General features: G+C 47.3%; 1 protein-coding gene across 1 annotated transcript in view; it reads right to left on the reverse strand.

Moving 5' to 3' along the window:
- The window catches only part of EML3 (EMAP like 3), a 398769-nt gene that overhangs the window by 324910 nt on the left and 58534 nt on the right, over nt 1–15325 (reverse strand). The window contains exon 2 of the mRNA XM_086938192.1: nt 3639–3818. Within this exon, the coding sequence (XP_086794318.1) occupies nt 3639–3818 (180 nt within the window). The remainder of the gene's footprint in view (nt 1–3638; nt 3819–15325) is intronic.

Here is a 15325-nt window from a genome sequence, read left to right on the forward strand (position 1 = left end):
GGAGCTGTGTGGTGGCTGCATCGGTGGAGATGTGTGGTGGGTGCATCGGTGGAGCTGTGTGGTGGGTGCATTGGTGGAGCTGTGTGGTGGGTGCCTCGGTGGAGCTGTGTGGTGGGTGCATCGGTGGAGCTGTGTGGTGGGTGCATTGGTGGAGCTAAGTTGGAGCATCGGTAGAGCTGTGTGGTGGGTGCATCGGTGGAGCTGTATGGTGGGTGCTTCGGTGGAGCTGTGAGGTGGGTGCATCTGTGGAGCTGTGTGGTGGGTGAATCGGTGGAGCTGTGTGGTGGGTGCCTCGGCGGAGCTGTGTGGTGGGTGCATCGGCGGAGCTGTGTGGTGGGTGCATCGGTGGAGCTGTGTGGTGGGTGCTTCGGTGGAGCTGTGTGGTGGGTGCATCTGTGGAGCTGTGTGGTGGGTGCATCTGTGGAGCTGTGTGGTGGGTGAATCAGTGGAGCTGTGTGGTGGGTGCCTTGGTGGAGCTGTATGGAGGGTGTCTCGTGGAGCTGTGTGGTGGGTGCATCGGTGGAGCTGTCTGGTGGGTGCATTGGTGGAGCTGCGTGGTGGGTGCATCGGTGGAGCTGGGTGGTGGGTGCATCGGTGGAGCTGTGTCGGTGGAGCTGTGTGGTGGCTGCATCGGTGGAGCTGTGTGGTGGCTGCATCGGTGGAGCTGTGTGGTGGGTGCATCTGTGGAGCTGTGTGGTGGGTGCCTCGGTGGAGCTGAGTGGTGGGTGCATCGGTGGAGCTGTGTGGTGGGTGCATCGGTGGAGCTGTGTGGTGGGTGCCTTGGTGGAGCTGTATGGTGGGTGCCTCAGTGGAGCTGTGTGGTGGGTGCATCGGTGGAGCTGTGTGGTGGGTGCATCGGTGGAGCTGTGTCGGTGGAGCTGTGTGGTGGGTGTATCGTGGAGCTGGGTGGTGGATGCATCGGTGGAGCTGTGTCGGTGGAGCTGTGTGGTGGCTGCATCGGTGGAGCTGTGTGGTGGGTGCATCGGTGGAGCTGTGTGGTGGGTGCATCGGTGGAGCTGTGTGGTGGGTGCCTCGGTGGAGCTGTGTGGTGGGTGCATCGGTGGAGCTGTGTAGGTGGAGCTGTGTGGTGGGAGCAACGGTGGAGCTGTGTGGTGGGAGCAACGGTGGAGCTGTGTGGTGGGTGCCTCGGTGGAGCTGTGTGGTGGGTGCATCGGTGGAGCTGTGTGGTGGGTGCATCGGTGGAGCTGTATGGTGGGTGCCTCGTTGGAGCTGTGTGGTGGGTGCATCGGTGGAGCTGTATGGTGGGTGCATCGGTGGAGCTGTGTGGTGGGTGCATCTGTGGAGCTGTGTGGTGGGTGCCTCAGTGGAGCTGTGTGGTGGGTGCATCGGTGGAGCTGTGTGGTGGGTGCCTTGGTGGAGCTGTATGGAGTTCTGCGGTGCAGTGCACATAAATAAAAGGCATTATTTACAATACCAATAGGTCAAAGATTCGGATATGCGAGACCTATTCCATTGCAAATGTTTTTTTTTTAACCTAAGGGGGCCAGTTTGTCTGCGGGTGATTGGGATGCAAAGAATGTGTCGGTGGAGCTGTGTGGTGGCTGCATCGGTGGAGCTGTGTGGTGGGTGCATCGGTGGAGCTGTGTGGTGGGTGCATCGGTGGAGCTGTGTGGTGGGTGCCTCGGTGGAGCTGTGTGGTGGGTGCATCGGTGGAGCTGTATGGTGGGTGCATCGGTGGAGCTGTGTGGTGGGTGCATCTGTGGAGCTGTGTGGTGGGTGCCTCGGTGGAGCTGTGTGGTGGGTGCATCGGTAGAGCTGTGTGGTGGGTGCCTTGGTGGAGCTGTATGGAGTTCTGCGGTGCAGTGCACATAAATAAAAGGCATTATTTACAATACCAATAGGTCAAAGATTCGGATATGCGAGACCTATTCCATTGCAAATGTTTTTTTTTTTAACCTAAGCGGGCCAGTTTGTCTGCGGGTGATTGGGATGCAAAGAATATTTAAAGAGGTGTGTGTGTTGAGCCATGACTGTGTAGGCTTGCAGGGTAAAGAGTCACATCTGTGTGAGACACTGAGCCAATCCAACAAACCCTGCCCCGGAGACACAGACAAACAAGAACAGGCAATGCCAAACGTTTTAACTGGTGAGAAGTTAAGCAACGTGATTAATAAACAAAAGAGGCAGTGTGTGGGTAGCAGCGAAGGGTATGCATTTCCAACACACATTTTTGATCTGCTGTTGCCGGTGCTGCATCTGTTTTGAGGGGAGGAAGCAAACTTTACAACTTCCACCCAGAGTTAGAAAGGTTTGCTCCTTCCACTGACAATGCCGCACTTGTGTTGCACGTTGAAACAACTTTCCTCTGCAATTGTAAAGTGCAGGATGATTTTTCAACAGAGAGGGAAGGTAGGATGCACAGTTTAAGGGGGACAACTGGACAAGCAGGGTGCAAGTTCTACCAGCCGCTTCCAACTGTTGTGTAAGGCCACCCCAACATCCACGCGAGTCAGGGAGAGCAGGACTGTGCAGTGGGTGGAAGAAAAGGGAGACTCTGAAGGGGACATGATCCTGGCAGTGTCTGCCATGGTCACCTCTGCGGTCACGATTGTGCTGTCTTTGCAGCAACTTATACTGGGCAGGCCCGTGGAGGTAAGGAGAGGCTGTCCCCTTTACCATTTCACAAAGCAGCCCTGCAATACAATCGGGCAATCTTAATGCACAGATCATGTGGTTATGCGTACACCTCTATGACCCAAAGCTCCAGCCTTGCTGTGCGGTAGTAAAAACAGAAAAGGGACAAATAAGTCTGCACAAGAGGCAAGCATCTGAAATCGCTACACAAACATGCCGACCATCTTTAAGTGTAGAAACTTTCTTTTAATTTAAAGTCTAACAGGGGCATAAACTATGAAAAAAGAATATTTGAGCAAAACTGTAGAATATTTGGAAACAATACATATATTAAGAAATCCAATAGAGAAATGTATGCTGCATTTTTCACATACTATGAAAATGCAATAGTATTTTTCGCGTGTGTGTACCAATTTTTGTTAAATTGCGAAAACAACGTGATTATTTGACACTTCTATTTGAAGAGCTGTGTATTTAAATTTCGTCATACCAAAGTGTTGGTTTTAAGTACAAATAGCCTCCTGACCAGAATAACTTCACCATTCCTTCTTCGTGTGTTGCATCATTGTTTGAAAAACGTGTGGGATGTTACAAGGCAGTATGCAATGGCAACATACAAATGAAAGCACCACAGAGGTAAATATCAGCCAGGAGAAAATCACTAAGTTGCGGAAGACAGGCGAGCTACCATGATTTAATGTTAGCCGTGAATAATTAGGGGATGAGGAATGCGCTGGGAGGAGAAATGCAGAACGCACGCTGAGAAGCTTGTCTTTGATGTGGTAATGCGAGGCAGGCAGGCAGGCGGCTGGTGGCATTGTGCACGCGCTTTTTAGGGCTTGCGCAATGACCTAAAAAGCGCACATGCACGGCATGGAATCGCCAGTGGTTAACCTCTGGATAAGCCGCTATAGAGCTTTGCCAGCTATGCGCATGCGCATCAGCAGGCGAGCCCTAAAAATCTTGGAATGGAGCAACTGGTAAAGCAAGGACCAGGGAAACGTAGCAGCTGTACATTGTACCCCAATCCCAGTTGAACTTACTGGCCAGAAGCTGACGCTGAAGTCGTGGAATCTCCTCATCATAAAAGTGGATCCTTCGCAAGGCATCAGCTAGGGAAGACTTCAGCAGAGTCACCTCATCTTCCTGGACCCGGAGTCGCCTTTCCAAGGCTGTTAAATGGTCTGAGCTGCCGTGGCTCCCGCCCTCAGTGGTACGGTTCTCTGATCAAGGAAAAAAATAAAAGACAGACTATGAGCATGGAAAACACTTCACATTCGCATCTGAGGGAAAGATTGGCAGCATTTTACACCTTGGGGTCACTACACTTATGCATGTGATAAAATGGTACAAAGACTTTTAGGGGTGAAAATGTGCATGCATGTATGTGAGAAAGCGATGAAAGAAATAAGCTTCTCAACACTGATGCTTGCCACCTTACTTTCCAGGAAGTTTGTGTGATATAGTGCCACAATGGGTGTCTCCCTGTTTTATCTTAAATTGTCTGTGAAAATCCCTTGTGCCTTTAAGGCCTACAGTTACTCAGAGGATCCCTACATACGCTTTGTGTTGTTGTGTGCCCTATGATATACTGTGTTTCCTTCAGAGGTAAGTGCCCTGACAGCATGACTGACTTGTGGGTTCTTCACAGTTATGAAAAGCAAAGAATATCTCCTAGGTCCCTGCTGGACATGCGACTGGGGAGAGCGCAAGGGTTTTGAGGAGGTCCAAACTGGTCTTGGACCATGCAGCAACACGAAGAAAACACCACTCACCAGTACTGCTAATATGGAGTGTTAGTAGGAGAAAGGTACTAGTGTACAGTTTGATGTCAGTAAGAGGATAACTTCATCGGACACACATGCAAATATACCAAGGATTGTGCTGTGTCTTCAAAAGATATTTACAACAAGGGGTGGTGAGGGACAGAGTCTCTGAATTAAACAGAATACTCTCACCCAGTCAAGAGATCAGGGCTAGATCCAACACCGTTTTTTAGCTCACTGCACCATCCCAGTTTCAGAACCTGGCTGTATGCAAATTAGTCTGTTCTTGTCCCAGTGCATGATGGGAACAGGGCAAACCAAACTACAAAAGCCAATTCTTACACTGGGAAGGAAACAAGCTACCGGGGACCGGTTTCTGGCATTTCAGCCGTCTTCGGCCCGGCTTGCTTGAATCCTGATGGTGCAATGAGCAAGGGACTCACATCTGAGTATACCCTTCCACGCTTAGGGTGGACAAAAATATTTACAACAAGGGGTGGTGAGGGACAGAGTCTCTGAATTAAACAGAATACTCTCACCCAGTCAAGAGATCAGGGCTAGATCCAACACCGTTTTTTAGCTCACTGCACCATCCCAGTTTCAGAACCTGGCTGTATGCAAATTAGTCTGTTCCTGTCCCAGTGCATGATGGGAACAGGGCAAACCAAACTACAAAAGCCAATTCTTACACTGGGAAGGAAACAAGCTACCGGGGATCGGTTTCTGGCATTTCAGCCGTCTTCGGCCCGGCTTGCTTGAATCCTGATGGTGCAATGAGCAAGGGACTCACATCTGAGTATACCCTTCCACGCTTAGGGTGGACAAAAATATTTACAACAAGGGGTGGTGAGGGACAGAGTCTCTGAATTAAACAGAATACTCTCACCCAGTCAAGAGATCAGGGCTAGATCCAACACCGTTTTTTAGCTCACTGCACCATCCCAGTTTCAGAACCTGGCTGTATGCAAATTAGTCTGTTCCTGTCCCAGTGCATGATGGGAACAGGGCAAACCAAACTACAAAAGCCAATTCTTACACTGGGAAGGAAACAAGCTACCGGGGACCGGTTTCTGGCATTTCAGCCGTCTTCGGCCCGGCTTGCTTGAATCCTGATGGTGCAATGAGCAAGGGACTCACATCTGAGTATACCCTTCCACGCTTAGGGTGGACAAAAATATTTACAACAAGGGGTGGTGAGGGACAGAGTCTCTGAATTAAACAGAATACTCTCACCCAGTCAAGAGATCAGGGCTAGATCCAACACCGTTTTTTAGCTCACTGCACCATCCCAGTTTCAGAACCTGGCTGTATGCAAATTAGTCTGTTCCTGTCCCAGTGCATGATGGGAACAGGGCAAACCAAACTACAAAAGCCAATTCTTACACTGGGAAGGAAACAAGCTACCGGGGACCGGTTTCTGGCATTTCAGCCGTCTTCGGCCCGGCTTGCTTGAATCCTGATGGTGCAATGAGCAAGGGACTCACATCTGAGTATACCCTTCCACGCTTAGGGTGGACAAAAATATTTACAACAAGGGGTGGTGAGGGACAGAGTCTCTGAATTAAACAGAATACTCTCACCCAGTCAAGAGATCAGGGCTAGATCCAACACCGTTTTTTAGCTCACTGTACCATCCCAGTTTCAGAACCTGGCTGTATGCAAATTAGTCTGTTCCTGTCCCAGTGCATGATGGGAACAGGGCAAACCAAACTACAAAAGCCAATTCTTACACTGGGAAGGAAACAAGCTACCGGGGACCGGTTTCTGGCATTTCAGCCGTCTTCGGCCCGGCTTGCTTGAATCCTGATGGTGCAATGAGCAAGGGACTCACATCTGAGTATACCCTTCCACGCTTAGGGTGGACAAAAATATTTACAACAAGGGGTGGTGAGGGACAGAGTCTCTGAATTAAACAGAATACTCTCACCCAGTCAAGAGATCAGGGCTAGATCCAACACCGTTTTTTAGCTCACTGCACCATCCCAGTTTCAGAACCTGGCTGTATGCAAATTAGTCTGTTCCTGTCCCAGTGCATGATGGGAACAGGGCAAACCAAACTACAAAAGCCAATTCTTACACTGGGAATCTGTGGGTGTCTCTTCAAAAGAGACACCCACTGTCCTCCTCTCTCTTACTCTCTCCTTTTCGAGAACAAGCTTTCTCCGTGGAGCCAACAAGGGGGGGGGGGGGGGGGGGGGGGGGGAGTGAAGGCGCGCAATGCGCGCAGTGTGTAACGCCAGCCTCTGTACACAGAAGATGTGCATGCGTACGGAGTGCACATTTCCTGTCCTTACGCATGCACATCTCCTGTCCACGCGTACCACCTCCTGTCTCCCTTAGGGACAGAAAGCAGAAACAATAGTCTCGCTAGCGAAACAGCGCATGCGCTGCATTCGTAGCAAGATCTAAAAAGGGATGGCTTTGAGAAGATCAAAGGAGGGCGCGATCTCCTACTTCACCCAATTCAAATTAAGAACTGCCGACCAAGATTAATCATGCAGTAATTGCTCACATTTTATCGGAGAGATGGCATAAGGCCTGAAACACGCCCAGCTTTCCCCACAGATCATGATCACCATCAGTGGAAGCATAAGAGCCAGAAACCAAGGTAAGGTATGTCTGGAAGGACAGGACAGAGGACATTCCATCTCAGGTCTGTTGAAATATTCATTTATTTACAGCACCATCAGAAGCTGTGGAAAAAGATATAGGTTTTGGTGGCCTTGACAATCTAACCTCTACAAGTCTGCCAGTTCTCGAGTCGTTCGATACAGTGTTGGATGGTGATTGAAATGATCTGGGAAAATGTATCCTACCAAGATTCATAACAAAAAGATATCTTATTCAGTGAGTAGAGAGCAACCTGCCAAGAATGGTGAAGGCTGGTCTTACATTGTCAAACCTGGTAGAAGAAATGGTCATAGATGATATGACTCTGTCAGATCCCATGTTCAGGAAGGTTGAACTGGCATTCAAGGAGGCATATGTTGGATCTAATCTCTCTGTGAGGGTTGGCAGGTACTGTACTTTACAGGTTAGGCAATAAAGAAAGATTTTCAAACACTAAATAGGGCGGTGAACGAAGAAGCTGATTAGACTGAAATCCTAGAAGGTAAATAGCCTTTAATGTCATTCAGTGTACCCAATGGTCGAAATTATATGAAGTTCTCTTTTTAGTAGCAACAATATCGGACTTTGAAGACTAAAGCCAGGGCCTGTAGTGCGGTGCAACTGGTGCCACTGCACCGGGTGCTGACTTCAGGAGCCGCTGTGTTTGGAAGTTTATTTTGGTATCAAAAGCACCTGCTGACACTTCCTTGCCTCCAGCAATTCCTAGGCAATAATAAATATGTCAAGATAAGTACGGTGATTAATGTTCTTCCTGGAGGGAGATCAGAGTTTTGTCTAGTTGAGGTTTTGACTGATCATAAAATAGCACAGAGAAAGAATATGCCTGCGGCAAAAAAAGTGTACCATGCAGATCACAAAGTGCATATAATGTAAATAGGTCAGTGGGTTACTGCTTTTCTAAGAGACATCCTTTTTTACGTGCTGTTTATAAGTTAAAATTCTAATATAGAACAGTAAAATTTTGTATTAACTGTCATCAAAAAACTACATTCACACTGCAAAGTATAGGTTAGAGCATAGATTAATGTTGCAAAAATGGTTCTTTTAGGTAGAAATCGATTCTTGTTATTAAAGAGAACCCCCAACGATGGCGTTTTGTTTTCAGTTCTGGGTTTCTGCTTCTCCAAACCAAGCACTCTTAAACTATACTGACTACCAGTCAGGCCCGGACTGGCCATAGCGGGCACCAGGCAATCCCCCGGTGGGCCGCAAGGGTGGGGGCCGGTTTTGAGCCCCTGGGGGCCGAGTTTGTTACAGGGCCGTTTTTGCTGCACCTCCAACCCCCCCCCCCGAGTGGGAAGGGGGGGCCGGCTGAGCACTTTGCCAGGGCCGGTTTTGGTTCCCAGTCCGGCCCTGCTACCAGTATAGATGACATGGCACTCCTACACCTTGTAGCCCTCTGGCTTATGTAAAAGTACACATGTATGACTGATTGTGTCCGTGTAATGTGTGTGTGATGCAATGTGCTCTAACACCCTACACTGGTATGAGTGGCACTATAAAACTACTTAAATGCATCTGAAAGAAAGAGGTTATGGAGACTTGAGGGCCACCTTCACTATGAATGGGGGGGCTCCAACAATGTTGCACCAGGCGCCACCAGCCCTAAAGCCGGGCTCTAATTGAGACCGTACCTGATTGATGCCCTTATCCTAAGTCCAGGCCCTGATTCCCCTCAAATTAAGCTCTTCTTTCTTTTAGACCAAGAGGTGGTGCTGCCTGTGTTAAGCTCAGATTACTGTCTGGGAATGGAAAGAGGCATTTGATGGGTCTTGGTGTGATGCAAGCAGTTGCGGTGTACCCTAATCGACCTTCCTTTCGCAATGTGTGCTTGTAAACTCATGGTGGATCACAGAGTCATGAGGCCAGCTATATCATCCTTACGTAGGTGGATCTCCCAAATGATTTCATAAGCATATTAGATAACAGGTTTTCCTTTGATTGCCATTAACCAGAAGCACTCCAAAAGAGGAGCATTGCTTCTTGGCCAGAGACTGGAAGAGTGCCAAAACAGACATTTGCCAGGCTGCTGCACGGGCTTCAACGTTTATTTTTGCTTTATAGGCAGAGGGTGGGTTGTGCTGCTGCAACAGTTTGAAATGTTGGTGTTAGAATCCGGTTCTACCCAACTTAAGCTTCATCTCCAAATATTGAAGACGCTTGGCGCAATAATTCTGCCATGTAAAATCTCATCCACATGGTTCAGTCACTGGTCAATTTGAGCCGGTGATTACCAATTGGGCCCACTAGTACTTATTTAAGGAGACCAGCACTTATTTTTCCCATCAGATATTTACTAAAAGCAAAAGAGGGTAAAGGCACATAAATAGGAAAGACGGAGGAAGAGAAATACGGTCACAAAGGGAGAAAGCAGGAAGCTACAGGAGTGAGATAAAGGGGCAGATAGTATCTGCTAGTGAACTAAGGAAAAATGAGCTGGATTTAAGGCATCTAGGGCCATATGTATCATCAAACTATTTAGCATTTCTTAAATAGCGAATTTTAAGGAATCGCTATTTAGGAAATGCAAAATGGTATGTATGAACAAAATCGCTTTTTATTTGCGATTCCTTAAGCCTCCTTATTTGCGAATTCGCATTTTGCGAATTCGCAATTAAGGAATAATTTCCAATGCATTCCTATGGGCCAGGAGGCCCATAGGAATGAATGCAAAATAATTCTCAAATTGCGAATTCGCAATTTGCTAATCGCAATTTGAGAATTATTGCAAGGGTGCAGGGGTGTCTCAAAGACACCCTGCTGCACCCCTGAAAAGAACATGTGTGTGCATATGGCGCACATACATGCCCTATGGGCATGTGTGTGCATCATATGCCACCTTTAAAAATGCCAATTTGTGCATTTCTGGAAGAATTCGCAAGTTACCAGCAACTGAAAGTTGGTGGTAATTTGCGAATTCTTAAACAAAATTTGCAAGCTAAAATTGCTACATACATAGCATTTAAGGAATCGCAAATTTGCGATTCCCTAAATGCTATGGAAAAATAAGGAATCGCACAAGTTTGCAATTCCTTATTTTGGGAATGTTTCATACATTCCAAAACGTGCAAAACGGCTTGATACATATGGCCCCTAGTCGCTATTCAGTGCATCCACAGATTGCAGGCTTCTGAGCACACGTTTGGGCACCGCCACTCTTTCTTTTACAAATTAAGCACTGGTTACAGTAATTAGTAGGTGTAAAATTGCTGCTCTGAGTTGTAGAACTCAGACTTGGGAGCCCCTTTATGACAATGTGTGTTGCTTGCTTGCATGGTTTGCCTCTGGTTTCACCTAGAGAAAATTGTGTATGCAAAAACCCTAATGCAATTTGCGCCTGAGTTGTTATGCCAACTGGGGTGCAAATTCAGAGTGAGGCGATTGATTGTAGGAAGGGCCCAGTCTATGCTAACACACCTTTTTAACGATTCAATTTGAACACATTAGTGGCATCTGGTGGTTTGATTTATTTGTCTTTGAGGGTAGTTTAGCATTTGGCAGAGCGGTGCTTCTACCAAGAATTGACTGGTTCTGCCAATGGAAACTCCTGATCAAGTGGCGCGCCCATTACTGACCCACCAGGTGGTACTGATGTTCGCATGTTTATGTGGGGGGGGTAAAAGTGACTTGATTTCTCTACTCAAGACCACTAGGCTAGCTTTGCATGGAGGTACCAGGCATGGAAATCAATCAACTGTCCCCACGCACAGAGAGACAAACGTGTGTCTCATGGCAATTGATTTTTTGTTATACAAAAACAGGCTTGTACTTTGGGAGTTTGATTTTGAAAAACATTCATTTGTATTTGAAAAACAAAAAAGTTTGCTGAGTTTGGCCGAAAAATTTGGAGCCTGTTCTGAAAACTGCTCTGCCTTGTGTGCATCCGCCGCACTGGTGGAAGCATATAAGGTAGTTAGATTTCAACAGGCAGGTTGGTACTCTTATAATATGATTAAAACACAACAAACACCTTGCATGTACTGATACTTTCTTTCAAGAACAAATCCAAAGGGCACAAAAACCAAATCAATGCCACCCTATCTCAAAATGTATCACAAAATATATTTTTTAATTTCAAGAAAAACAATTTCCATACATCAATCACGTGTAACATGTATCACAATTCAAAATTTGTACGCAACATACCACAGAAACAATTTGTGACCAACCAAGACAATCAATGAATTTGGGTCATTACAACATAAATAGACAACATCAATACGAATGACTCATGGACAAAACATGTAGCATATAACAAAAGCCCTTTGATCCAACCAGGTAATCTTTTAGTTGAGCATTTTTTAACGTGAGTTTTTCAATTCGAACAAACAAAAACAGTGTGTTCTTAGAAAGAACAATTTCTGCACTGGCTTATGGGGAAAGAGGCTCGCCTAGAATGCAAAGACTTGAAGTAAGAATTTTGACATTGATTTGGTTTTTGTACCCTTTGGATTTGTTCTTGAAAGAAAGTATCAGTACAAGCAAGGTGTTTGCTGTGTTTTGATAAGAGGATCAGCCTTGCTGATTAGAGCCAAACCCTCCGTTGTTAGAGAACTCATAATATGATTGGCAGCACTCTGCAAGGGGAGAGCTGAACATGGTCTTCGCTCACCTGGTGGGATGGTAGATTTCTAGCCAGAGTCTCAAAGACTCCCTCTATGTTTACAACTATAGGCAGTAGTCAGATGGCTATATCCTCATGGGCAAGTAAACTGGCAAATCAGCACGACAAAGGAGGTAATCAGAAGTTTGCAAATGTTAATCCCCATTACACAGATGTCCTCATTACAAGCTTCCTGGTAAACTGGCCGAAATTCCTCCTTCGTTAATTTCAGTGGTGGGGACAATCCAGATCATTTCCTCCTCGTCCAGGTTTTTCAGAGTTTGCAGGGTGCTCCCTTTGAGCCATTGGAATCTGCGGAGTTCCGATTTCTCTCTGCTAAAGTGGCTTTCTGGTGGCCATCTCTTCTGGGAGGTGGGTTGGAGAACTAGGGGCCGTGCTGGCCTCTCCTCCGTTCCTTCAGTTTTTTTCTGGACAAGGTGGAGCTTAGGCCTGGTCCAGCCTTTCTTCCAAAGGTGGTGTCTTCTTTTCATTTGGATTCGGATATGGTTTTGCCAACTTTTTGTCCCTCTCCTGATTTTGCTGAGGAGATCGGTTTGCATTCACTGGATGTCCATCAAACTCTTTTGGTTTATTTGCATTGCATTGCGCTGCAGACTTCCGGAAGTTGGATGCTTAGTTAGTCTCCCATCATGGTTTGGCCCAACGGAGTTGTAAGCCTTCCCTTTCTACCATGTCCCATTGGATTAAGTTGGCCATTTCACATTCCTATTCTTTGGGCAGTCAACCTGTACCTGTGTCTTTCCTAGGGAGGTGTTTCGGCCTCCTCGGCGTCCTTCAATGGGGCTTCTTTTTAGGACATTTGTTTTGCTGACACTTAGGCTCAGCCCCACACGTTCATGAACCATTATCATTTACACCTGGGTGGGGATGTCTCTTCCAATTTTGGTACAGCTGTTTTGAGTTTTGCTGTTTCTTTTGCAGTCTGATTCTGTATGCTTTGTGTCATTAAACTTCCTCTGTTTTCCACTTTTTTGTTGTTTGGTTTTGTACCGCAATTAGTGGTGGGCTTAGGTACGTACTCCGACATGAGGGCTGTAAGAGGAAGATGGACGCAGAGTTAATGCCTGGTCACTTACTGAAAATATTAATTTCTCCAAGTCAATGTCTTCCTCGTCACAGTCCTGGGTTCCCGCCCGCCTCCCCATTGTTACTGATTGTAGTCTTGCTTGGTTATTTCAGGAAACCCTTCCCAAGAAGTGAGGTACTCGTACTCAGGGAGTACAGGGACCATCTTAGAATGGGGAGGGATGTCAAGTTTGGTGATTAGGTTCTGCAGGAATGGACTCAGAGTAATGAACATTACCAGTAAGCAACTGGACATTATGAGTTTGACCGTGAGGGTCCACTAGGAAATGAGGATTACCAAGCGAATTGGTAATTCCAGGTCCAATTATCATGATAAAATCCTCTTTTTCCCCACAAATGTTCACACAGGCTGTTTTTAGCAGTTAAAAACATTGTGTGAAAATAAAGTGAAATTCAGTGTTCCTGAAAATATCATGATTCTTATGGGTCTGGTAACCGCATATTACTGGCCCCATTGGAATTAGGGGACCCCCCTTATTGATGGCCTAAGTCGTCTCTACCTTATCGTCTTGCATACAAATCGAGCTTGGGGTGAGGCGAAGAAAAGATTTACGGGATCAATCAAACTAACCGGTATTTAGTAAATCAGGTGTACATAGCATTTGCTCCCGTTTGCAAACCTATTCCCATTAGTGGCTGAGCTTAACCTGAACTTGCTTCAGTTGTGCACGGACATTTACCAGCAGAATTTAGCTTAGGAAGACTTTTCAAGTCATTTTTGTGTTTCTTTAACTTATACATGTATATATTTTATTAAATTGTTTGTGCACCTAGTGCGGCCACGCTATGGGAGGCACTGAAGCCCACATTGCGGGGGTGGACATTTCATGGTGCGCAGCCGCCCACAGGCAGCGAAGGGAGGCACTGATCCGAGCCGTGGCTCACATAGAGCAGCTTGAGCGACAGACCAGAGAGTCGGGCAGCGAGCTGGGAGTGAGGCAATTACTTCTGGCTCGACAAGAATGTGCGGCCCTGCTAATAGAAGAAGCGCATCAGGCCTGGCTGGCTACACGCAGTAGGGTGTACCAATGGGGAGACAAGTCGGGGAAAATGTTGCACCGGCTGTGTCAGGGTACCCTGCATGCGCAGACCCTGCCTGAAATACTAGACTTGGCGGGTGCCGGATTACAGACCCCTTGGCTATTGAGGAGAATTTTGCCGAGTACTTCAGCGACCTTTATGCTCCTCGGGAATGTCTGGAGGCTGCCACGATAGAGAAATTTATAGCTGACCTGCCACCTAGGGCGCTGTCGGATGACCAGCGAGACCAGTTGGAGGTTCCCTTCTCGGAGGAGGACTTGAGGGTGGCTCTGGGGGAGCTGAGAGCGAGGAAGGCTTCTGGACCAAACGGGTCCCCAAGTGAATTCTATTGCCGCTACAATTTGCAGCTGACCAGACATTACAAGGCAGTGGTGGAGGAGGCCCGGGAGAAAGGGGCGCTTCCTCCGGACTGGAGGCATGTGGAGGTGGTGGTATTTCAGAAACCCGGACGCCCTACTGAGAGCCATGCGTCCTATCGCCCCACGTCCTTACTTATCCAAAATATTGGAGGCGCATGTAACCAACTGCCTATCAAGTTTTGTGGAAGCCTCTGGGTATTTACAACCTAACCAGGCAGGCTTCCGGCCTGGTCACTCCACTGAGGCAGTGATATTGGCCGTTCAGAATACTCTAAGGTCTAATGCAGACAGGGACTTACACCAGGCTTTGGTGTTACTGGACCTGTCTGCGGCGTTCGACACGGTTGACTATACCATTCTGGTCAACCGTGTCGAACAGGCCGGTCTTCGGGACTCGGCCTTGGCCTGGCTCAAGTCCTTTATTTCTGGACGTACCCAATCGGTTCGACTAGGTTCCTTCACAGCCCCTAAAAAAATTTCCTTTTGTGGGGTCCCTCAAGGATCCTCCTTGTCCCCTTTATTATTTAATTTGTATATGCGCCCACTGTTATTCTCTCTACGAGAGTTTAAGGTTGATGTATATAACTATGCAGACGACCTGCAGTTGGTCTTTGTGCTAAACTCCCACAATGCTGCCGAGGAATTTCGAGCTACCATGTCTTTTATCCAGAGGTGGATGTCTCTAAACCACCTTAAGTTAAATCCGGGAAAAACGGAGCTCATTCTACCTGGGAAGAGTGAGATCAGCTGGAGTCCTAGTTTCTGGCCATCGGACATGGGCTCGCCCCCAAAAAAATCCCGTACAGTAAAAAGTTTGGGAGTGACTCTTAGTGAGGACCTTACCTTGGTGAGCCAAGTCGGAACTGTGGTCTCCTCGGGGTTTTTTCAATTGAGGAAGATCAGAAAAATAGCACATCTTCTTACAGGTCTGGCTTTAATTCAGACAGTCAGTGCTCTAGTCCTGTCCCACATTGATTTCTCTAATGGCCTCTATCTGGGGGCGCCTATTGGCCAACTTAAAAGATTGCAGTACTTGCAAAATCAAGCTGCGAGACTTATCTGCAAAGTACCTAAGTGGGAATCAATCAGACATGGTCTAGAGACCTTGCACTGGCTGCCTGTGGAACAGAGAGCCACTTTCAAGGTGGGTTGCATTGTGTTCAAGGCTCTGGAGGGCAAGGGTCCTATGTTCCTTAGATCACTACTGCGCAAATATACACCTT

The sequence above is a fragment of the Lissotriton vulgaris genome, chromosome 9 (genome assembly GCF_964263255.1).
Source record: "Lissotriton vulgaris chromosome 9, aLisVul1.2, whole genome shotgun sequence".
NCBI classification, from domain to species: domain Eukaryota; kingdom Metazoa; phylum Chordata; class Amphibia; order Caudata; family Salamandridae; genus Lissotriton; species Lissotriton vulgaris.